The sequence below is a fragment of the Spinacia oleracea genome, chromosome 4 (genome assembly GCF_020520425.1).
Source record: "Spinacia oleracea cultivar Varoflay chromosome 4, BTI_SOV_V1, whole genome shotgun sequence".
NCBI lineage: Eukaryota > Viridiplantae > Streptophyta > Magnoliopsida > Caryophyllales > Amaranthaceae > Spinacia > Spinacia oleracea.
Window position 1 is genome coordinate 111,069,380 of NC_079490.1, and position 24,703 is coordinate 111,094,082.

The 24,703-nt window shown below is 40.8% G+C and overlaps 1 protein-coding gene and 1 pseudogene across 1 annotated transcript; one reads left to right on the forward strand and one right to left on the reverse strand.

Moving 5' to 3' along the window:
• Nucleotides 1-1,818: 1,818 nt before the first annotated feature.
• Nucleotides 1,819-2,563, forward strand: LOC110792747 (fructan 6-exohydrolase-like; annotated as a pseudogene).
• Nucleotides 2,564-2,951: 388 nt separating this feature from the next.
• On the reverse strand, nucleotides 2,952-6,508 carry LOC110792745 (uncharacterized). The gene is made up of 6 exons (XM_021997571.2): nucleotides 5,128-6,508; nucleotides 4,779-4,979; nucleotides 4,118-4,682; nucleotides 3,712-4,011; nucleotides 3,524-3,635; nucleotides 2,952-3,437 (listed from the first exon to the last, which is right to left on the reverse strand). Exons 1-6 carry the CDS (start codon nucleotides 6,506-6,508, stop codon nucleotides 2,952-2,954), a joined length of 3,045 nt encoding a protein of 1,014 aa, XP_021853263.2.
• Nucleotides 6,509-24,703: the final 18,195 nt, after the last annotated feature.

Consider the following 24,703-nt stretch of genomic DNA (forward strand, 5'->3'; position numbering starts at 1 on the left):
TGGAACCCAACTCCCCTTTTCATGTTGCTAATCTCTACACTGGAGTATTTACTTGGCAGCAGTTCGTGTAAATGTTGTCCGTGCGACTATTCTATTGAGTTGTATTTCTCGTTTACTAGCCTATCTATCACAAGCATGTGAGTCTATGAGCTGTGATTTATGAAGTATTATGGTTCCATGCTATCTAATACAGAGTATTCTATCACAGATCAGACGATATATATTTTCTCTGGCAACGTATTGCCAAATGCCAATCTATGGGAGGCCAAGGAAGCCATGCACTAAAATGTTTTACTCTTCTTTTTGTTCCTGAGAGGATTATACCAGTATTTATCTTTTCATTGCCTATACTTAAACAAGAGCAATTTGCGAGAAATAAATTATACCAGAAAACTTTTGTATCTACATTGGATGTATCATGTATGTAGGTCATTTCGTTTTTTTGGGATTTTCTCCTTAAGAGTCAAAACAGTCTAGTTCAAATCCAATACTTTCAGTTCAATTTAATATTATAAATAGGTTTAACTTAGGTTCAATAAGTTCAATTTCTCTAAAAAAAAAAAGATTCGATAAATTCAAGAAGTCTAGTTCAGTTCGAATAAATTCAACAGATTTTGAATATGTGGAATGTTTAGCAAGTTCATATGGTAGCTGAGAAGTTAGAGAAACAGTGGAAGGGTGCTTGGGTGGTTCTGACAGCCTAGACTGTGGGACTTTTGTGGGATTTTCAGTTGGGATATTAGGTGACTTAAAAGTCTTGTCTAGAGTAGGGTTGTACCTTGATGGCCCTTTCGATGCAACCTTAGGTTCACTAGTTGTTGGTACAGTGAGTGGCTTTTTCCAAATAGGGTTGCTAGTGGTAGTGGAAGACGAAGGCCCAAGTTGAGTGCTAGTGGTAATTTGAGGATTGAATGGCCCCCATCTGTCGTTAGTTCCCCTTGTATTTTGGAGTGAGGGCGAGGGCACTGGAATTGTGGGGTGATTTTTTGGTGGATGGACTGACTGTGATGATACCGGCCTTATGTTTTGGAGTGAGGGCAAGGGAATTGGGATAGTGGGCTGACTTTTTGGTGGATGGACTGACTGTGATGATGCAGGCCTTGTGTTCTTGAGTGAGGGCGAGGGAACTGGGATAGTGGGCTGATTTTTGTGTGGATGTGCTGACTGTGATGCTAACTGTGATGTTGCTGCCCTTTGAGCCTTTTTTGGAGGAACTTCAGATGCATTACGAGACTCATTTAGAGCTGCAATCCTAGTTCGTTTGCTACGATAACTCATCTCGTCCCTGAAAGACATGAATCATAAAAGTTTATTGTTATATCAAAGGAAGGCCTTCACATTTAACAGAAAATCATTCAGACTACTCACAGTAAGAACATAACATATTTGGATAACATAAACAGTTCCAAATTAACGCATTCAAAGTATAAACAACGGAAAATCATACAAAGAAAGAAAAAAGGGATGGTCAGGGCTTCAGGTATACTACTACCGGTTCGCTTTGTATTCTTAATTTGTAGTCTTTACCTCGAGAAATATGGCTTAGTACTAGTGGGAACCAATTAATGCAGTGGCCTATCCAAGAGATTGAAAGTCTTTGCAAAGGTAAAGTAGCAATGCATGGATCGTTTTTGAGGTTGGTGGCATCACAGCAGCTCAGGTTAGTCATATTGCAAATCACAATCTTTTTAGAAATCTTTCTAACAACTATGTGGTTTTACTTTTTCAGTGGAAGGCTGATGTGGAGGTGTCATTCGAATTGACAAACTTAGAAGATGCAGAGGAGATGTAACCTAGTTGGACTGATCCTCAGCTGATATGTACTCAGCATCAAAAGATTGCAGCATAATTGAAGGCCAAGTTATAGTTCAGTTTAATTTTTTACATACTGGGGCAGATGATCAAAATTTCCAGTCACAGAATCTAGCATTCCCCTAGGACTCCTCTGATCCTTACCTGAAATTTGTCCTGTAATTGCTGAATTCTTTAATCTTGATCCTAGCAACAAGTTTACAGTCACAGATGATCAAGTTTACAGTCACAGATGGTGATATTGATCCTAGCAACGTAAGAGATCCAACAACTGCTTGGCAAGCGCCTGATGGCACGTGGCAAGTTCTTATTGGTGGAAAGATAGATTGGCAGAGGAATAATGTTTCTGTACCACAGTAAAGATTTTGTTAAGTGGACTAGGAGTAAGAACACTCTTCACTCTTCAGCAAGAACTGGAATGTGGGAGTGTCCTGATTTCTATCCTGTGAGTATTGATAGTGAAGATGGAGTTGAGAACTATCTTAAGAGGGAAGATACTAAATTGGTTCTCAAGGCGAGCTTTCTTGATCATGATCACTATGTACTAGGCTTTTATAAGGCTGAAACGAACGAATTCGAAGTAGACATAACTGAATTTATGGAAGATAATACTGATTGGAGATATGATTATGGAAGTAAGTTTTATGCTTCAAAGACATTTTTTGATGGTGAGAAAAAAGGACGAATATTATGGGCGTGGGTATTGGAGGCTAATGGTAGAGCAAATGACAAGAAAAATGGTAGAGCATGAACATTAACTTCAGCAATTCATTTAAAATAAGCACACAACCAACAATTGCTGTAAGTCTTGGAGGGGGCTGTAAGCAACTATACAACATATCATCTACAGCTTATTCTTTGCACTCATTTGCAGCCTTTAACTACTTAGAACCAACGAACACATAAAATCCACCCTTTAACTATTGAAAATAAAAAACTACCAAAGTAATATCTAGAAAGAAAGAACTTACCAAAGAAAGACATACACTGAAGATATTTCTAGAAAGATATCGCTACCAGTGACATACATACAATAAAGATGTTTCTAGAAAGAAAGGAATTCTCAAAATAACATATAAAAAAAAGAAATCCATTCATTTGAAATCAATACATAATAATGTTGGAGCAAGAGCATAATGTTAAGGCTCGTCATCGCCTATATCAAAGAAGTCCCTAGGCTTAGTCTTAACAACATGCGACCATCCTTGTTGTATCTCATCCTCAATGTAAAAACATTGTTTTGCTTGAGATGAGAAAACAAATGGATCATCATGCAAATTTCGGCCAGTGTGCATCAACTTCGAGAAATTTACACGAACACTACCATTTGGGTTTGTTTTCAAACCCCTATGTATATCAACCCATTCACAACGGAACATTATAACCTTGAAAGAACCATAGTAATTTAATTCGAATATGTCTTGGAGTCTTCCATAATACTCTTGGCCATCTGCTTCCACAAAAACTCCAGAATTTTGTGTCTTGCGAAATCGCTCGCGTTCCACAGTATCGAATTTGTAGCCATTGACAATGACGCTTTTAAGTTTTTTGCTGTAATTACTTAAACCACCGGCCAAAGCTTTTCTCAACTTTCCTTCTGTTGTACTAACATCTATGTTATAGGCCTAATTGTTTTTAAAAAAAATGGTTAATTACAGATTAAAAAACATACAAAACAAAAAAGGTCAAAAGGTTACTGCATATATATAACCTGATTTCGCAACCACTCAGGGAACTCATTGATTATCCACCCATTTTCAACAATTTCGTTGGATTGACTTCCTCCACATTCATCCTCGTGCCGTTTTTGGCATATGAAAGCACTTTATACATTGAAAAAATTGTGTTACTGAAAAATTAATAGTTAATAACTCTAAGTTAACTCATGACACTACTTACTCAATAATCGGTTTCATCTCATCTGAATGAAGCAAAACATAGCGATGGATTTGTCTTAAACTTTTGTCATCGAGACGAACGTTTTCTTGCTTTCCAACCACACGACAACCCGAATGATATAAATAGGTGTCATTGTCTAGAACACCATCTTCATTTCTTTTCGGTCGGGTGAATATGGTCTCGACACTTTCTAAATATCTAGAGCAGAATGTAATTGTCTCCCATAAGAGGTACCCTTCCGCAATTGACCCTTCAGGTTGGGCTTTATTGCTTACATGAGATTTCAAAAATGCCAAGTACCTTTTATAGAATGAAGAAAGTGAATGTGAAAGAAAAAAATAAGAATAGTGAATATATTTTAATTGAAATAATAAAATAAAATAAGATAGAGGCTCGAGATATTGACCTTTCAATGGGATACATCCATCGGTATTGCACAGGTCCGCCAAGTTTGACCTCATCCACTAGATGGATTAGTAGATGAACCATGATTGTGAAGAATATTGGTAAAAAAGCTTTCTCCAACTTACAAAGAGTCAATACAAGCTTTGACTGAATGGTATCCAAGTCATCAGAATGAATAGTGGTCGAACAAATATTCTTGAAAAAGTCAGACAACTCCTCAAGCAAGTCAATAACTTTAGTGGCATTCGATGCTCTTAAAGCAATAGGAAGAATATCTTGCATGAGGACATGATTGTCATGGCTTTTCAAATTTATAAGTTTACGCTGCTTAATATTTACGCATCTTTGCAAATTAGACCCGTATCCATCGGGAACTTTAAGCTTTTCTATGACCCTTAAAAAACGTTCTTTCTCTTCTGTAGACATGGTGTATTCAGCGGGAGGCAAATGGTCATTAACACGATTTGGATCAGATTGAGGCCAAAGATGAGATTTTATGTTTTTGTCTTTGAGAGCCCGTCTTGCTTGCTTATCATCTCTACTTTTATCCATATCTAAAAGAGTTCCTATCACATTGTCACACACATTCTTTTAAATGTGCATAACATCTAAATTATGTCTTAGAGGATTATGTTTCCAATACTCCAATTCAAAGAGTAGACTTTTCTTTTTCCAAATAACATTGGCTTCCTCTTCACCACCATCATCATCATCCGGCTCATCATGAGAAGTTCCACCTTGAAGTCTCTTTCTTTTTTTAGATATTTTCTTTGGTTGTGCTTTCTTTGATTGTCCATAAACATACTTAACCTTTTCTACTTCCTTCAAAATGTCTATCCCACTTGCAGGGACCGGAGCAACCCCTTATTCATTTTCCCCATCAAATAAATTACCTTGAGAACGATAAGGATGATCAATTGGCAACCATTTTCGATGCCCCTGGGTAGCACATTTTGCCGCCAAACCAATATGAATTAGTATTATGGGCACATGTAGGGAAAGCTTTGTAACCTCTTGTACTCCAACCGGACAACATAGCATATGCCGGAAAGTCGTTTATAGTGGAATGTAAGGCTGCTTGCATCTTAAATTTATTTCCACTATGCGCATCAAAGGCAGGAATACCTTCCCACAATAACTTTAACTCGTGGATTAATGGTTGCAAATACACATCAATATCCATCCCAGGACTATGTTTTCCGGGAATAAGCAAGGACAAAATGAATGATGATGGCTTCATACAAAGCCACGGTGGCAAATTATAAGGAATCAAAATCACCGGCCATGTACTATAATTGGTATTCATTAGACGATATGGATTGAAACCATCACTCGCTAGACCTAATCTAACACTACGAGGATCTTCGGCGAATTCTACATATCTTTTATCAAAACTTTTCCAAGCCTCACCATCCGACGGGTGCCTTAAGATCTTATCATCTTTATGTTCAAAATGCCATCTCATATCCTTAGCTGTTTTAGATGACATATAGAGTCTCTTTAGCCTAGGTATAAGAGAAAAATATCGCATTACTTTAGCTGGCTCGCCCTTCTTACATATTTTCTTTCCTTTCTCACTTTTATTATCCTCCTTTTCTTTCACTGTTTTCCACCTTGATGTATGGCAAACATGACACCCATCTTTGTCTGCAAATACACCCCAATATAAAATGCAATTATTTGGACATGCATCGATTTTCTCATATCCTAACCCCAAATCGTTCACTATCTTCTTTCCTTCATAATAAGACGATGAAAACTCCTTATTTTGAGGAAATGCGTCTATTAGAAGTTCAAGCAATTTAGTAAATGACTCTGCGGACCAGTGGAACATACACTTAAGGTGAAACAAGTGTAAAATAAAGGATAACTTTGAGAAAGTAGTGCATCCCTCATATAAAACCTCATCAGCGGCTTCCATTAGTCGTTTACACTTAGCATCTTCTTCACCTGAGTTACTTGATGGAAATTCATTATCTACCTCACAATGAAAATCAAACTCCTCATGCATGTCATAAAAAACTTCATCTTCGGGCATGCCTTGCGATTCATTATGCGACTCTGAATTGTCAACACAAAAAGCTGCTCTTAGCAACTCTCCCATGTCATCTTGACCTACTGCATTTCCTAGACCACTAGGGGTTTCAAAGCTATTTCTCCCTTCATTGACTTTACGATGAAAAACCCAATTTCGATATTTTTTAAGAAAACCGTTAAGCAAAATATGTCCTCCAACTTCTTCTACGAAGTGCCATTTATTTAACTTGCACTTGTTACACGGACATCGTGTTTTTCCTTCAACAAGAGTCTCCTTCGCAAGTTCCATGAATTTCAAGCAACCACTATAATAAGCAGGATCCCCATTGCGTAAATCAATCCAACTAGTATCCATGTCTATAAAAAAAAAAAAAACTTATTCCAAGGATTTTTTAGTAAGGAACACACAAGAACAAAAGAGCCTAGACAAGCCTTACACCACGCACATCCACAAAGTAACCTTACCTTATCACACAAAATCCTAGAATCTAGAATTTGACAGCCAATAAACTAGAATTCCACTAAGGGTAGCAGCTTATTATTGAAAAACATACAACAATAGGAACATGCAACAATGATAGAAATGCATAACATTTATTTAAACATGACACTTCACACAAATTCATGAGAAAAATAATAAGACCAGCTACTTTGTCACGCATTGTTAATAACATGATATCAATCTAAGATTATGTTAATCACCTGGTTCGTCTACAAGAGTGCAAATCAACTTGACCAAGCCTTTTGCTCCTCGCTAGAGTCTTCTGTTCGTTTGTTATCCCCTTCAATTTGTGCCAAATGGCGAAATTCAATTAGTAATTGACTGGAAAAATTCATATTTCAAATCAAAGGCTATATTAAGATTGCAAGATTGAATGCAAAAGATAAAGATACAACAAATACACCTTAAAAGCATTAGACTTTAGAGGAGATTCAACTCATTGGATAAGATTGGACATGTTAGAGAATCTTATGTCATTCAGATGAGGGAACACCGGAACAGGGCTCAAAATGAATGCTCTCTATCAAACCATCAAGCAGAGTGAAGCCCAAAAACTCAAGAACTTAAAGTTTATTATATATATAAGGGAAGTTTCATTCAAGGGAAGTTTCAAAATAAATTATCCATTAAAAATACTAGTATAACAGAGACAATGAAAGAAAATCCAACAAAATATACTCTGTGTTAGGTAGAGAAATCAAGCAATGTAGACGGCTTAAGAGCCACCTGATTAATCATATCATGAGCCCTTTGGAAGAGCCAGAGTGTCGTCCCTAGGAAAATGAAATTTTTTATCACTCTAGATTAATGTAAATGTAATTAAACAGAATTTTGTCTCAACTAGCACATAGTTTCTTTTTAAAAGTAAATCAGAAAGTTTTTTGAGTAAATCATGCCAGAGAAAACTGAACTTCACATAACAGTTCTGATCTGCACATATCAGTTCTGATCTGCACAGATCAGAACTGTTCTGTGAAGTTCAGAACTGTTCTGTTCTGCCCAGATCAGAACTGTTTTGTTCTGCATAGATCAGAACTGTTCTGTTCTGCACAGATCAGAACTGTTCTGAAAGATCCCGCGTTGAAATACGACATCAAACACAAAACAAACAAACTTGACATACCGAATCAAGAAATTTAAAGCCAATAATACCAATCACAGATTAAAACAGAACTGTTCTGTTATATGGTTTGTTCCTAAATTGACAATATACATTTTCGAGGTAATAGAATTATTAAAATAACTAACCTATATCTACTGAATTCATTGAAAATTAAAACATTACAAGCAGAGACATACAGACAAGCACACATACAGACTAACCAACTTAAAGTTTCCAACCCAAATGCAAGCAGAAAAACATCAAAACAATACAGTAACCACTTAAACCTGATACAATATATTAACAAATTTACCCCAAAACTTTATGCAAAAAATCTCATATAACAAGAAATTAAACCCATAAGAATCTGAAAATAAGCAAGTTAGAATATCAACCGGTAACACTAATCTCTAATTCAGCCTCAAAATTGAGATTCAAACCGACATTAACCCAAGTTCTCACCAAATTGCAGAAATGAAAGGCGGAATGTTGACAATATTAAAGTTCTTATTATAAGAATTTAAGAAGACTCCAAAAGCTGGGGATTTATCTTGTCAAAATTTCCATCAAATTTTATTTTACAGTAAAATAAAGTAAAAAGGATCACACAAGAAAAGAGCTAATATTAAACAAACCTATATTACCACATTGCCCCAAGTCACCAACATTCACCAGCATAGATCCATAGAAAATGGAAAGCCAACTAAAGATCAATTAAAAATAAAATACACACATGATTATTGCACAATCATTTAATTGCTTTCCAATCAACAAATCAACAACATCATTCTTCAAGATAAGCACAGTTTTGACTTCTGAGGTATCAAAACTTAAGAGTCATACTTACATGCTTTAATGTTACGCTAAACCAACAACTAAAAACTACGAAGCATCCATTTTCCACTATGTTCAAATATCTGACTACGTGTCTTTGCTCAAACTGACTACTATAAATCTGCAAGCAATTCTCATTAGAAGGTAACTTCTTATTTCTAGTGAGCAACACGAGAATTTGACCAACACCTAGTAGACCAGCCAAGAGTAATACAAGTACTTCTAAGTTCTAACTAAATACAAAGTATGACTTCGTTTTACCAATCAGATGGCCTCCCTAGTAAAATATCAAATGTTAAACAATGATTCCCATGACAATTGAGGGTGATTCACATGTATCATGTATGATAACCAAATCACCATGAATGCCAATACACATTATCCTGGAGGAAAACATACAGATGCATGCTGATATCTAATCATTTAAGAAGCACAGACCAGCTCAGGCAGCTCAACTACAAGAAAAGAAAAGGATAACACAAACGACTTTGAGGATGTAAACAAGGACGAAACCACATATATGCTATTTCCTTATCTCTAAAAATCAAACATTTAAAAAATTCTGTTATACAACATTCATTATCGAGGAACAAAGTAGGTCGGTCAGTCCAGTGAAGTAACACACACCACCAACTAGAAATTGATCAGCCTGTCAATTCTAAGCATCTATAGCTGTTTGTGAGGCCTGTGACTAGTACAGAAACATGTACAATAGTTTTTTTTTACAATAATGCTTAGAGTACTTAAAGAAACATGTAAAGATTCTATATTCTATTGCATCTCTTTCTCAAACATCAGTTTTGTCGAGCAGCTAACTCCTCTTTCGTAACTAATAGTCACATCGTCCCGATCCTCACAATTAACGATTTGCCATTATTTCACTAGAATACCCCCACCCCCACCCCGACCCCCACCCCCCTCAAATGCTGAACTTATTAACATATAAACAGGTACAAAGGGCACTCATGCGATAATTGTAAGCAGAGCATCATAAACTTAACTTGGAAGGCGAGAACCTACGAACTTCTCTCTTAATGGATACGGCTCCAAAAACGCCAAACGACTAATCATAATCCTAATTCATCCTCAAAATTCAGACTCAAACCCAACTTAAAACCCAATTCTCGTCAAATTTTACCTCATCTGGTTCAATTTTTTTTCAAAATTTCAATCATAATAAAAACAAGTACACATTATTAAACTAGGATCACCATATGTAAATCAAATTTCGATGAAAAAAACAATAAAAAAAACCGCGTACCTGCTCAAGATTGTATTTCCGCACAAGATTTCTTGATTTCTTGGAACAAAAAGCGAGAGTGATAGGCAAAACGAAAGAGATGAGATGGAACGAAGATCGAATTTGAAGCTTGGTGAGAACTGATTATTGGAAAACTAATTGATCTGATGGAAAATGCCCTGGGTTCATTTTTTAGGGTTTTTGTTTTTGAGGTTTTTCTCTCTCTATTACGTATGTACGTGGGTTCAGCGGTTTCCAAATAATTTGGAATTTTTTTAAAATCGCGCTATGAGAAATTTTAGTCACGTGCGTGGCACGTTCGTATTCTCGACGGGTTTAGTTATCGAGAAATAAGATCGACCACAACCAGCGTCGAGAAACTACGCATACTATTTTCACAGGCCAGCGGTCACTCACAGCGTCGAGGGGATAGCATCGAGAAACACCGTGATTTCTAGTCGTGCATTCTCAGCTTGGGGTATCAACGTCATTGGCAAAGTCACTCCAACAGGCACCGGGGGTCATGAGTTCATACTGGTTGCCATCGACTATTTCACCAAATGGGTCGAAGCCAGATCATTTAAAGTGTTGGGTTCCAAGCAAGTGGCCCAGTTCATACAAGGAAACATCATATGCAGATACGGAGTTCCTCACGAGTTCATCAGTGACCAGGGAACCCACTTTCAAGGAGAGTGTGAAGATCTATTCACCGAGTACAAAATTTAACATCATCGTTCTTCGACCCATTTGGTGAGAACTGATTATTGGAAAACTAATTGATCTGATGGAAAATGCCCTGGGTTCATTTTTTAGGGTTTTTGTTTTTGAGGTTTTTCTCTCTCTATTACGTATGTACGTGGGTTCAGCGGTTTCCAAATAATTTGGAATTTTTTTAAAATCGCGCTATGAGAAATTTTAGTCACGTGCGTGGCACGTTCGTATTCTCGACGGGTTTAGTTATCGAGAAATAAGATCGACCACAACCAGCGTCGAGAAACTACGCATACTATTTTCACAGGCCAGCGGTCACTCACAGCGTCGAGGGGATAGCATCGAGAAACACCGTGATTTCTAGTAGTGCATTCTCAGCTTGGGGTATCAACGTCATTGGCAAAGTCACTCCAACAGGCACCGGGGGTCATGAGTTCATACTGGTTGCCATCGACTATTTCACCAAATGGGTCGAAGCCAGATCATTTAAAGTGTTGGGTTCCAAGCAAGTGGCCCAGTTCATACAAGGAAACATCATATGCAGATACGGAGTTCCTCACGAGTTCATCAGTGACCAGGGAACCCACTTTCAAGGAGAGTGTGAAGATCTATTCACCGAGTACAAAATTTAACATCATCGTTCTTCGCCTTACCGCCCGCAAACTAATGGGGAAGTCGAAGCAGCCAACAAGAATGTCAAGACCATCATCATGAAAATGACAACTGTAGACACCTACTTTTTGTCCCCATTCCCGAAAGGGAAAGGTTCGATGATGAAAGCATAAATCTCCACTTGACAACGCATCTCCTATAAAATAAACGAATCTCAATTCCCCTTTTCATTTCACCCGAAACCTGATATTTATAGAAAACTGCTATTTATAGAAACCTCCTAAAAATAGTAACTGCAGTAAAAGGTAGCTTCTAAAAGTGGCAAATCATAAAGGATAGAAACCTGTCAGAATTAGGTGTTGCATTCCAACATAAATCCTAAATGAGATAGAAAACTGCGAGAATCCTATTCCTAATATGATTCGGAAATAAGAGTTACGTATTAATTAAAATCCTAACGAGCGTAGAGTTCGTAACGCGCCCAGACGCATCCCGTCGCAAGGTTAATACGCACTAAAAGACTCGATTAAGTCTCAAACTCTACGGATTTCAGGAATCCGGATCTGACTAAGAAAACAGCCCAGACCCTATTTTCAACGCCTGGCTCTGGGCGCCGAAATCTTCGGCGCCCAGGCCTGGGCGCTGAAAATACCTGGGTACGTGTTTTTTCCTAATTCTTTATGGATTAGAACTCTGCATTTCTATCTTTCCACGAACTCTTCCCTATAAATACAGCCCCAAATTCGACGTGAAAAGAACACACACAACACAATTATATTCTGAGTATTGACTCCAACCCTTAGCCTAATCCTCACGCTGCGAAACTGTTCACGCGTTCTGTCGCAATCGATCCATAAATCGAACAGAACGTATCCTGTCCCATAATTGAGATTCGTTAAATAAAAAGGAGAAATAGCAAAGTCAAAGTGGTAAGTTTTCTGAGAACCGTGACGCATCCTCAAGGGTGCGTCGTAATGTGTCCCTTCTCGATGATTTAATTGCTTTCCTCGCCCTTTTTATGAACTGTTAAACTAACTAAATCTGATTGTTCTATCACGCCTAACAAATATAATATTTTCGGGAAATTGGATTATCATGCTAGGTCCCTTAATACTATTTAAATCAGATAATCGCAATCGAACTAGTATTATATGTTGCACATTGCTAAAATCAACTCAGATTAGTTTAATAGTTAACGCATGTCCCTTCAATTATTTATGCTGAGCTAGTAAGGATATCCTGCCTCTGGAGTTATCAACGAGCGAAGTACTCCTTTCGGTAGTTACAGTCCCCCAAACCCTCAATCTCTACCTTGCGGGTGTATGTTGAGAGATCCCCACACCAGGGATCACAAGGGAACCTACGGCCGTCGTGGTCAAACATAATTGCACTCCCTTTATGTCACGATAACCGGGTTTTGTCAGTTTTTCTCATTGTCGTTAAAAACTGAATGGCGACTCCTATATTACTAGTCAATTGGGTGTAAACTCACAGGAAATCCAATACACTTGATTGAATAAAAAGAATCGTCACACCCACGAGGGACGAGGTCACGCATTAGCCTCGTGCTTTTTCGACCCCCTCACAGTGGCGACTCCACTGGAGATAGTGAAGGAAATACTCGTGCTTGTAGGTAATCAAAATAGCCGAAGGGTGAAACGATCCTACCCCGCGTTTATTTCCCCCATCAAGTTGGGACGACCTGAAAATCAGCATATTAATGTGAACGGGCAGAACCGCATAACGAATCTCGGCTCCCTCGGGAGTTGGGACTAAGGATACCTTTTTCCGCCAATAGGGGGGTGCATACGCCGCGCATGTTTCCCACTCGGTACTTGTGCAGGTAGTACACCTATCCCGAACCCAATCGCTCGCTCCTTAGGTCCCTCTCGCCTGTATGCCCCCTTGGCTTGCACTTGCGGGTTGGCCTCTTGGGCGAAATTCGTCTGTTGAAGACACTACCTCGACCGGGGCATGTGTTGGATCTACGATAGAAGCGGTACCAAGCCAGGCGCAAATAAACTACCCATAGAAGCCTATCATAAACTACGTGACATACTTAATTTTCAAATCCATGTTTGTAATGTAGTTATGTGTAGCGAAATATGTGATTGTGTGTGACAAACTATCCTAGAAAACCAACGACCTTAAAAATTTGCCAAAGAGTTATACCGAAACACGTGTTTCGCAAACCCGAATGATCGCCACAAAAATAAGCGACGCTCGGGATGGCCTGTAACGAATCCCACAAACGCTGCTACGCATAAAAGACGTTATTAGGTAAGCACACAAATCGAAGTCGCATAAACAGAAGACAGAAAACGAGAACCAGCCAGGGACGCATTTTCAACGCCCCTGGCTAGGCGCCAGAATTTCTCACGCCCCTCGCTGGGCGCTGAAGTTGTTGCTTGGCCTTCTGGTCAGGCGCAGCAGCCTCGGTGCCCGCGCAAAAGGAAAATACGTAGCACAAAAAAATGTTCGTAACAAGAATTGCTATGAGGGCGTAAGAAAAGCACTCGATTTCAAAAGCGACTCGTGAAAAAAAATTAATAACTCTTTGTGTCGTTGTTAGGCCTCCTACGACGACAATGCTCGGCACCAAAACCGAACATGCTAATAATTATGAATGTCACACGGGCAAGTGTTTCGAAAATCCAAAGAATGACCAAAAAAAGAAAAAAAAAAAAAGAGACCAAAAATTGTAACCAACAAAAGAAAGAGTGAAAAACCAATAGAGAGAGTCGAAGTCTAGACTAAGTAATGCTTGAAACTTTGGGAACCTAAACTTTAGCTTATCTTATGCCTAGGACTGGTCCTGCCACTTGGTGCCGATCAGGGAATCAACGGTTAGTGCGTCTCGAAGATACATCACCAACATCAGGTTTAGTGACCCCAAGCTCCGTCCGTCGTCCCTCATTTCAAGGATCTCCGCTTCCCCAACCTCGATTCGCACCTTCAAACATGTCCATCGAAGATTTGTGAGACCAGATGGTCCAAATGACCCAACTTATGGGCCAATTGAAAATGGAAAATGAAGCTTTAGCGGCTGCGCAAGCCAAAAATTACCTCGATAACGAGAAGAGGATTGAAAAAATGGTCCTACAGCAAACCATGGGGAGAAAATACTTCTCCCTCGATCCTGAACCTTTTCCTGGCAAACTACCAGAAAAGTTCAGTTCATCTGACTTACCAAAGTTCAAGGCCACGGACAACCCCCGTGATCATCTACTAAGCTTTGTGAATGCCATGAACTTGAAAGGCGTGGATAAGTCCATGTACTTACCTGCCTTTCCTTTGTCCTTGGAACCTGTGCCGCTCAAATGGTACTATCACCAGGACCCTAAGCTCTTCCCCACTTGGGAAGACTTTGTCAACGTCTTCATCAAGCAATACTCGTCGAACATGGATTTCCAAGTCACCATGCGCGAGCTGGAAGTTCTCTTCCAAAAGAAAAATGAGGGTTTCACGACCTACTTTGCTAGATGGAGGGACCAGGCGGCCCAGCTAATCAATAGGCCTCCCGAAACAGAATTGGTCCAAAAATTCATTGACAACCTGGACCCGGCTTACAGACAACACCTTAAGTACCTGGGACTTGACACTTTCAAAAGAGTTTATGATGTGGGAATAAAGATCGAGGACAACCTCGCCAAAACCATACAAAACAAACCCACATATAAAAACAACATCTATAATCGGGGTAACACATCCCAAGCCCAAGAAGTCCATGCTGTAAAAGAGACTCCCGCCCGAAGAAGCCCTGGAAGATGGGTCCGAGACCGAAAGTTTGCCCCACTCGGGTCGACTTTGGTACAAGCCTTTGAAAGACTAACCAATCAAGGAAAGTTGAGACCTATAGGCCCCACCCGTGACCCTCTTGTCAAAAGCAAATATTGGGTCGAAGGTACTTACTGCAAATTCCATCAAGGAAATGGGCATGACACTGAAAACTGCTGGAATCTAAAACATACGATCCAGGACATGATAGAGGATGAAGTTATACCTCTCCCTAACGTTGGCAAACCCAAAACAAGAGCCCACTCGGATCTTGTCACATCTCTCTCGACCAACCAGAGAATTTCGACCCCACGGTGTACATCACGCCTCAAGGTGCACCACTCGCTGTGGTCCCTATGGATCGAATCGTGAGAGAAGTGTGCGGTGTGTGGAATGATGATGCTGAAGATATTTACCTATCTCAAGTGTCGGGCCAGGACCTCTTCACTGAAACATGGCCCGGGTATGCTCTCATTGACACCACCCCTCAGGAGCCCGAGGTCGACAACCTCACCCGATCCGGAAGAATATACCAACCGGATATTCACCCACCTCCTATGGACGACATCCCGGTTAGGCAAACTCCTGAGAATGGACGGCACACCACCGTCGCAGAAGTCATTGAAAATGCTCTCCTGAAACAACTGAATAGAACCAAGGCCGAGATTACCATCTGGGATCTCATGTGTACTTCAAAGGAACATCACGAAAAGCTTATTCGCTCACTCGATCTCATCTCAGTACCTACAGATATCACACCTGACTCATTGGTTAGCCATGTCACGAGAGATGCCGGAGAAAAGGCCATAGTTTTCACTGATAAAGACTTACCCAAAGAGGGGGGTGCTCAGAATAAAGCCCTTTACCTAGTGGTTGGATGCAAAGGACAAAACATCCCCCTAGCGCTCGTAGATAATGGTTCGGCGGTTAATGTCTGCCCATTGCGAACCGCCCATTGCTTGGGGCTAGGAAACGAGGACTTCCAAACCTCCACGCAAGGGGTACGAGCTTATGATAACTCCCGAAGGCCTGTATTGGGAAAAATCAACCTTACCATACAAACCGGGCCTGTGGCACGCACCACGGAGTTTCAAATAATCGACATCAAAGCCCACTTTCAACCTCCTCTTGGGGCGACCTTGGCTCCATGACTTAGGAGGTGTGGCTTCTACCTTGCACCAAATGGTTAAACTTAACCATAACGGGGTAATACTAGAAATCCGCGTCCCTCCTCTCGACGTCAGTTGTACTATGGTTGGAACGGCCGAAACTGCAGACGACCTTTATGGGTTTCAAATGGAAGAAGCAATCCAGTTCATCGAAGATTATGATCCAGCATTCCTAGACCCGCATGCATCCCGAGTCATCCCTAGAATGCTGTTAGCTCAAGGTTATTTCCCAGGAACCCCATTGGGCATAAGGAAGAAGGAATACACATTCCATCCTTTTCCCGACAAATCTACTCCCTTTGGCTTAGGCTATGAACCAACGGAGGAAGATATTGCTGACCGCCTGTCTAGGCTACGCCTTAACAAAGCCAAACAAACCACCCTCCTTCCCCCGTATCAAAGGACCCTTAACGGGATGTTCGTTCGGGAAGGAGAAGAACACCCATGATGTGATTTCCCTGAACCCTTCGTTCAGGATGGCTTGCTAAAACCCGGATTTGAAATTTTCCATGACTACCACACCTTGGATGAGGCACCCCACCTCACCAAGACTAAAACAGCTGCAATATTGGACAACCAGGCTCTATGGACATTGCTTAACGAATCGAGACCTACGGAGAACGAGACTGTGATGACTACCCTAGCTTTACAAGATGAAGGTTTCGATCCAACCCGGTTAATCTCTCCTGCATCAACACTAGAAGAGGTCGAGAACGGATGGGTGAAGACATATCAGTGGGTCAATGCAAAAGGAATGGAATTCAAGATGAGTACCGGTGAAGGACCGAAGTTTTATGAGACTAAACCCCAGGCCTGAGCCACATAGAGCACCATTAGTAAAAAGCGCCTAGTAGTTCTTTAGATTGATAAAAAAAATATAGAGACTTTAGATGGTCCTAAGGCCCCTTAGAATATGGTTCAGTTTTATTTCAGTGTGTTTTCCTTACTTTCCGAATCAATAAAGGCGTAATATTTCTCCTAAATTTTTTTATTCTAACACTAAATAAACACCAAATGTACTTGCAAAATACAAAAATAAAGAGGCGGCCCACTCCAGGCCCAACAAACAAAGCCCACTCGGTTTTGAAATAGTGCCATGGGAACCAATTCCCGAAACCCACAAAATAAACCACACTATCCCATTCATATCCCCAAAACCTAAAAAGCCAACCAGTGTCATCATACGAGTCAATCCATGCAACCCAAAATCAAAGGAAATCAAAATCCAAAACAATGCAAATGTTACCAAAAAAAAAAACAGATTCATAAAACATAGATTTCATCATACCCTTCACTAACAACACGCACTTCAACCCACCTCAAAATCCTACACAAAGATCTTCATAACATCCGCACCCTAACCCCATCTTCAAAACTGTTTCGAGTCACGAATAGAAAAAATTGATCCGGACAAAAACGCATTTCACGCTAACAGTCAAAAAAGCCTCCAAAGTAGCCTCAAAATTGGCTTTAAATACGAGCAAAATATCAAGGCACAAAAAAAGAAATAAATGCAAGAACATGTGAAGCAAAGCGTCAAAAATTGACCGCCCAAGTCATTTTCAGCGCCCAGGGCTGGGCGCTGAAATTTCTGACGCCCCAGCCTGGCGTTGAAACTCTCTACCTGACAAAAATTTTCTTTTCAAAAAGTGCTCGTCATTTTATCCGCACACAACGGAAAAATAACGAACACTTAGGGGGTACAGTACGTATCCAAGTATCCAAATAGGCTTACCAACCAAGAATATAGCCATACAAATTAGTCAAATTTCGAATTTCATATTTTACGCGACTTATGGCAAAAATAAAAAGCGGCAGATGAAAATAATGATAATACTTCACTCATTTGACCGATTAAGTAATATGTTTCCACCTCAGGGCATATCTACCGAAATCCGGCATACTAGAACTTATTCTAAAGCTAGAACTACGCGCGACCTGATTCTGACAAGATACGTAGGCAATCCTTACCAAGGATTCGGTCCAATTAAAAAAAAACAAAACAAATATTCTTTGTGCAAAAAATGTTAGACATATAAAATAAATAAAGAAGAAGGAGAAACAAAAATAAATGAAAATGAAAAATAAAAATACGCCTTTATTGAGAAATAATAAGAAGGAAAACAAAGTGCTAGGAATAAAAACAAACACAACTGAAATAAATAAAGGGCACCTACACCCTAGCAAGAACTACACTACTCTAGTTCTTCCGGATCATTAAATAAAGTCTTGTAGAGGGCAATGTTCGCAGGATCCACCCCCACAGTCTTCTGCGCTGCCCCAATGTCAATCTCCATAAGAACCGGCTCCTGGACACTAACTTCCAAAGATGCCAAGGCTTCAGAAACATTCTCAGTTATAGCCCGCTCAGCCTCAAGGGCACAGACAATGGTGGGAGAAGGATTATTATCATCAACTAGACTAACCGCTGTTTCTACAGGCGGTTGAGCCTTCCTAACCCATACATTGTTCCAGCGACGATCTCCGCGAGAGCTTGCATTTCTTTTAACAACAGCAGGCCCCTTCATGTTAGGCATCTTTTTAGGCCTAAAACTGGAACGGGGAGGAACTTCCTTTCGCTTTCGATCAGGACGAGCTTTCACAGTCTTAATACTATAGGTACGAGGTCTGGAAGAATCAGGACCCTCATACTTAACACGAATACGAGGTATCAAAAGCTCAGCCGGCTCCCCATTACGAGCCTCGGTCCTCACATCTTTATCATCGGAGCTCATCCACAACTTGTAGTTTTCAGAAAGACCCACAAAGCCATTTGTAGCTACGGCCCAACGCAGGAGATCCATCATAATACTTGGCCCACGCTAGGACCCGTGTTTGTAAAAAGGCCGCTACCTTAGGTGGTACCGTATCAGTAAAGGGGATAGTCTGCCTTAAACCATATTGACGCATGACTCGGTAACGGAAAACATAGATGGGACGAGATAGCCCCAACAAAGAAACATAAACCGATACATCAGAACCCCCTGTCACAGTAGTCAAACCCCACCATGGTACCACCCACTTAATAGAACAAATGCCATAAGTAAAATAGGAGGTCCATTCGGCCTCGTCCTGGCCTTGGTGCAAGTATTTTTGGTTACCCAAGGCTATAGGGCGATAATGTTTAGGATCGGCAGGAGCTTCCAAAAGTCTAAGCCGTTCCGCAAGCCAAATCTGCAAAAATAGGTACGATCGAATCAAAAGAATGAAAAGAAAGAAAAACGGTTCCTGGGGCGCAGTTTCAACGCCCAGAACCAGGCGCCGAAAATTCCAGCGCCCAGCCCCGGGCGCTGAAACTCAGCCCCAGGCAAAAAGAAATATATGCAAAAGGGACGTATACGTGCGCAAAGAAAAAATCGATTACCTGCAGTAATAGGGGGCTTCCCTTAAAATGTTCAGATTTGGCATCCTTCTTCAGCTCATCCGCACTCAGCAAAGTCTCGGCAACAACCAGCGGCATAATAGAATATCAACTTTCCATCTGGATAATCAAGGGGATCAACCTTATGTCACCGAACTCACCATTGTTATTCGACAGCAAATAATGATTCAACAAGCAAAATACAAGGGCTCGAATATTCAATTTCTGTTCGATCATATTCTTACTAGGCCTAAAGTGATGTTTTACAAGTTTTGCCAAGTTAACCTTATCATCTACAATAATTTCAGCAAACATGTTATCATGTAGTCCTAGGAAAGCCCTTATGGTTGTTTTACCCTCTTCAATAGTGTCAGGAGTAACAGGAGTAGCATTAGTAGGATAACCAAGGATCGCAGCAAATTCATCGGGCAAAGGACATATTTCGTTGCCCCGAAAGGCAAAAACATGATGATCGGAGTCCCAAAAGCTTAGGGCAGCATGCAGAAAGTTATAATCAATATTAATTTGTTGTAAGCCTAAAAGTGCCTCTAAGTGGTATTCTTTTAACAAAGTTTTTTCTGTAGGAGTAAGGGCCCGTAGCCAACGCCTAACAGTCCGTTGGAGTGAGAAAGTAGGGATCGACATGGCAAAAGCAATGAGTAATTAAAGCACAGCAAAAAGGAGAGAAAGAATTTGAGAGTGGTGGAAAATAGGGACGTATCTAGCCCCTATATATGGCTAAACGCACCCAATGACATCCTGATCCCATTCGGAAACGTGTTAGGAAATCCGAAAGTCAAATATCACCAGGAAAAGACTTTCAGCGCCCACGGCTGGGCGCCGAAATATTTAACGCCTGGCCTTGGGCGCTGAAAATGCAGCCCAAGGCCCGGATTTCACAAAACACGGAACAGGAAAGGACTTAAGACCGTGTTGCTAAACACGAGGCCCTATTGCAAGTAGGATCAAGCCCAAAGCACCTTTAGCTCCCAAATAAGAAAATATAAACATTAAAACTTGGTCGAAACTTAGACTCGTCTCAGAAAATACTTATGTACACTTTTCAAAAAAAAAAAAAAAAACAAGTTAAATATCATGGTCATTCTTCGAAACACCAAAAATATGTGTCGTCAAGTCGTTGGTTTTCCAAATAAAAAATGTTTGTGTGTTAAAGGATTAACCCGGGCCAAGCTAAAGCCGGATGTCGCCTGAAAACTAAGGTCGCACTCCACGGCTTCGCTAAAGTAGCACACTACTATAAAAGGTCACTCGCACATACGAGCATGACCCCAAACATGATTACAAGATGCGAAAAACGACCGACGAGCCCCAGTGCTTGGGGGCTCGCGGAAAATAGACTCCAACAAGGAGCGCACAACCAAAATCACATTCTCGGACTGCGCCATACACCATATCATGTTTGGATATCTCAAAAAAAAAGGTTCGACCTCAGGGAAAGGTCGTCATTGACACTTGTGCACGGTCCTCTGATCAAAGACCAAGTAGTGGCAAAATTGAGCCGTAAAGACTAGCTCAAACCACGAAAGCAGACGGTCGCAAGACAAAGGTCCGTCTGAACACGTTGTCAGCCCACGTTCAGGTTACAACTAGATTCGAGCATCCCTCGAAAGAATTCGCTCTTGCAAGAATGGATAAAAAGAAATTCTCAAAAGAAATCACAAAAAACCAAAGAAATAGGAATTTGCCCATCTTCAGTTGGCAAGACAATGGCACGCGAATCCCAAACCAAAAAGACGAATTCAGGTTCGCTCACCTCCAGCGAGCAGGGTGTCCACCCTTAGCGGACAGGGCTCGCCCACCTTTAGCAGGCGGGGTCTGCGTCACTAGCCGCGCAGGTCCTCAGTTTTCGAAAAAATAAAGTCTTCAAATTTAAAATAGGCTCGCCATCTTTAGCCGGCGGGGTCTACGTCACAAACCACGTAGGTCCTTATTTTCAAAAAAACACAAAACAGATTTCAAAATAGATTCGTCCACTTCTATCGGACGGGGTGTCCACCCTTAGCGGACAGGTTCGCCATCTTTAGCCGGCGGGGTCTACGTCACAAACCGCGTAGGTCCTTATTTTCAAAATTCAAAAACAGATTCGTCCACTTCTATCGGACGGGGTGTCCACCCTTAGCGGACAGGCTCGCCATCTTTAGCCGGCGGGGTCTGCATCACTAACCGTGCAGGTCCTTAGTCGCTGCAGCAATAACTTTTTCTGGTTTTCCCTTTTCCAAAAATTAAAAGGATTGGTTTTTCGTTTTTTCCAAAAAAGAGCGATGTGCTGGATTTTCCTTCGTTTTACGTCCCATAAAAACAAGGGGGTTTTCTCGTTTAGCTAGCCCTGTAAATGAGAATCTTTAAAAACACTTTTACCTCGTGATTGGGCTTGGCCAGGCCCAATTACACTTTATAGCTTTGATTTCGAAAACATCTGTAGCTACTCCCAATGACAAAGTGAGGGAGTTTCTACGCACCTTTAGATCCTTCCAATGACAAAGTGAGGGAGTTTCTATACTACCAGTTGACAAATCCCAATGACACGAGAGGGATATGTCGACATTTCAAGTGATGACCCTTAAGTCAAATGTTATCACTCGGGGGCTCGTGAGACCCTCGCAAAACAGGTCACATACACCATGGCTTGTGTGACGCACTCCGTCTAATACTTTGACCATCGTCTTACTCCAAGACTCAGTCAAAGTGGGGGCTAACTATAGACACCTACTTTTGTCCCCATTCCCGAAAGGGAAAGGTTCGATGATGAAAGCATAAATCTCCACTTGACAACGCATCTCCTATAAAATAAACGAATCTCAATTCCCCTTTTCATTTCACCCGAAACCTGATATTTATAGAAAACTGCTATTTATGGAAACCTGCTAAAAATAGTAAATGCCGTAAAAGGTAGCTTCTAAAAGTGGCAAATCATAAAGGATAGAAACCTGTCAGAATTAGGTGTTGCATTCCAACATAAATCCTAAATGAGATAGAAAACTGCGAGAATCCTATTGCTAATATGATTCAGAAATAAGAGTTACGTATTAATTAAAATCCTAACGAGCCTAGAGTTCGTAACGGGCCCAGACGCATCCCGTCGCAAGGTTAATACGCACTAAAAGACTCGATTAAGTCTCAAACTCTACGGATTTCAGGAATCCGGATCTGACTAAGAAAACAGCCCAGATCCTATTTTCAACGCCTGGATCTGGGCGCCGAAATCTTCGGCGCCCAGGCCTGGGCGCTGAAAATACCTGGGTACGTGTTTTTTCCTAATTCTTTATGGATTAGAACTCTGCAATTCTATCTTTCCACGAACTCTTCCCTATAAATACAGCCCCAAATTTGACGTGAAAAGAACACACACAACACAATTATATTCTGAGTATTGACTCCAACCCTTAGCCTAAGCCTCACGCTGCGAAACTGTTCACGCGTTCTGTTGCAATCGATCCATAAATCGAACAGAACGTATCCTGTCCCATAATTGAGATTCGTTAAATAAAAAGGAGAAATAGCAAAGTCAAAGTGGTTAGTTTTCTGAGAACCGTGACGCACCTCTCAAGGGTGCGTCGTAATGTGTCCCTTATCGATGATTTAATTGCTTTCCTCGCCCTTTTTATGACCTCTTAAACTAACTAAATCTGATTGTTCTATCACGCCTAACAAATATAATATTTTCGGGAAATAGGATTATCATGCTAGGTCCCTTAATACTATTTAAATCAGATAATCGCGATCGAACTAGTATTATATGTTGCACATTGCTAAAATCAACTCAGATTAGTTTAATAGTTAACGCATGTCCCTTCAATTATTTATGCTGAGCTAGTAAGGATATCTTGCCTCTGGAGTTATCGACGAGCGAAGTACTCCTCTCGGTAGTTACAGTCCCCCGAACCCTCAATCTCTACCTTGCGGGTGTATGTTGAGAGATCCCCACACCAGGGATCACAAGGGAACCTACGGCCGTCGTGGTCAAACATAATTGCACTCCCTTTATGTCACGATAACCGGGTTTTGTCAGTTTTTCTCATTGTCGTTAAAAACTGAATGGCGACTCCTATATTACTAGTCAATTGGGTGTAAACTCACAGGAAATCCAATTACACTTGATTGAATAAAAAGAATCGTCACACCCACGAGGGACGAGGTCACGCATTAGCCTCGTGCTTTTTCGACCCCCTCACAACAACCAATTACAAAGACTGGCCCCAGAAGCCGCACTTCGTATTGTGGGGGTATCGAACTTCAATTCGCACTTACACTGGTGCAACCCCGTTCTCACTGGTCTATGGAATGGAGGCAGTACAACCTATCGAGCTGGAGATACCTTCTTTAAGGATAGTCCTCGAAAGCAAAATCCCAGAAGCTGCATGGGTACAAGCAAGGTATGATGAGCTAATCATGCTTGATGAGAATCGGCTTCAAGCCGCTCACCACGTACAAGTCTATCAGCGCCGAGTGGCCAGACATTTCAACAAGAGGGTCAGAACCCGAAACATCAAGGAAGGCGAGCTTCTCCTGAAAGCCCTTCGCAAAAGCGTTATGGACCCAAGGAGAAAATTCAAACCCAACTGGGCAGAACCATACATTGTCAAGAAAATCCTCTCCGGGGGAGCAGTCGAATTAACAGACGTCGATGGGACAGAATTCTGATCTCTGACAAACCTCGATCAACTCAAGAAGTTCTATGTCTAAGTTCCATGTTCAAATTCAAGAATCCAATAGGTTAGAACTACGTCCGGCCTGATTCCTTAACGGGACACGTAGGCAACCTCATTCCCAGGCCCGACCACTTTAATACAAAAAAAATACAAAATTTCCTCAATTAAGGGCATCATAAAAATCAAATTCAAAATTCAATTGTTGTTGTTGTCTTTATTCAAAATGTGCCAATTCAAAGCAAAGCATGTTCAAGCGGAATTTAACGCAATAACTCTTTATTTGGCTCTAAGGCCTTGAAAGCTAATTCAAATACAAGGTTAGGATCAAGTGAAGCAAATTTCAAAAGCCTTTTCACTTCCTAAACACATTTTCTAAACACATTCTTAAAACACAATTCCTTCCAATACAACTTCAAACACATTAGCCTACAAAGATCTAGGGTCGGGCGACTATGCTCTTGAGTCTTGGCACCTTGAGTACTATCCCCTGACTCTTCCCGCAATCAATCATCAATCTTCCCCTTGCCCAAGCGGCGGGAGAAAGAGCTTGCTAGTGTTCCAAGACGGGAGGA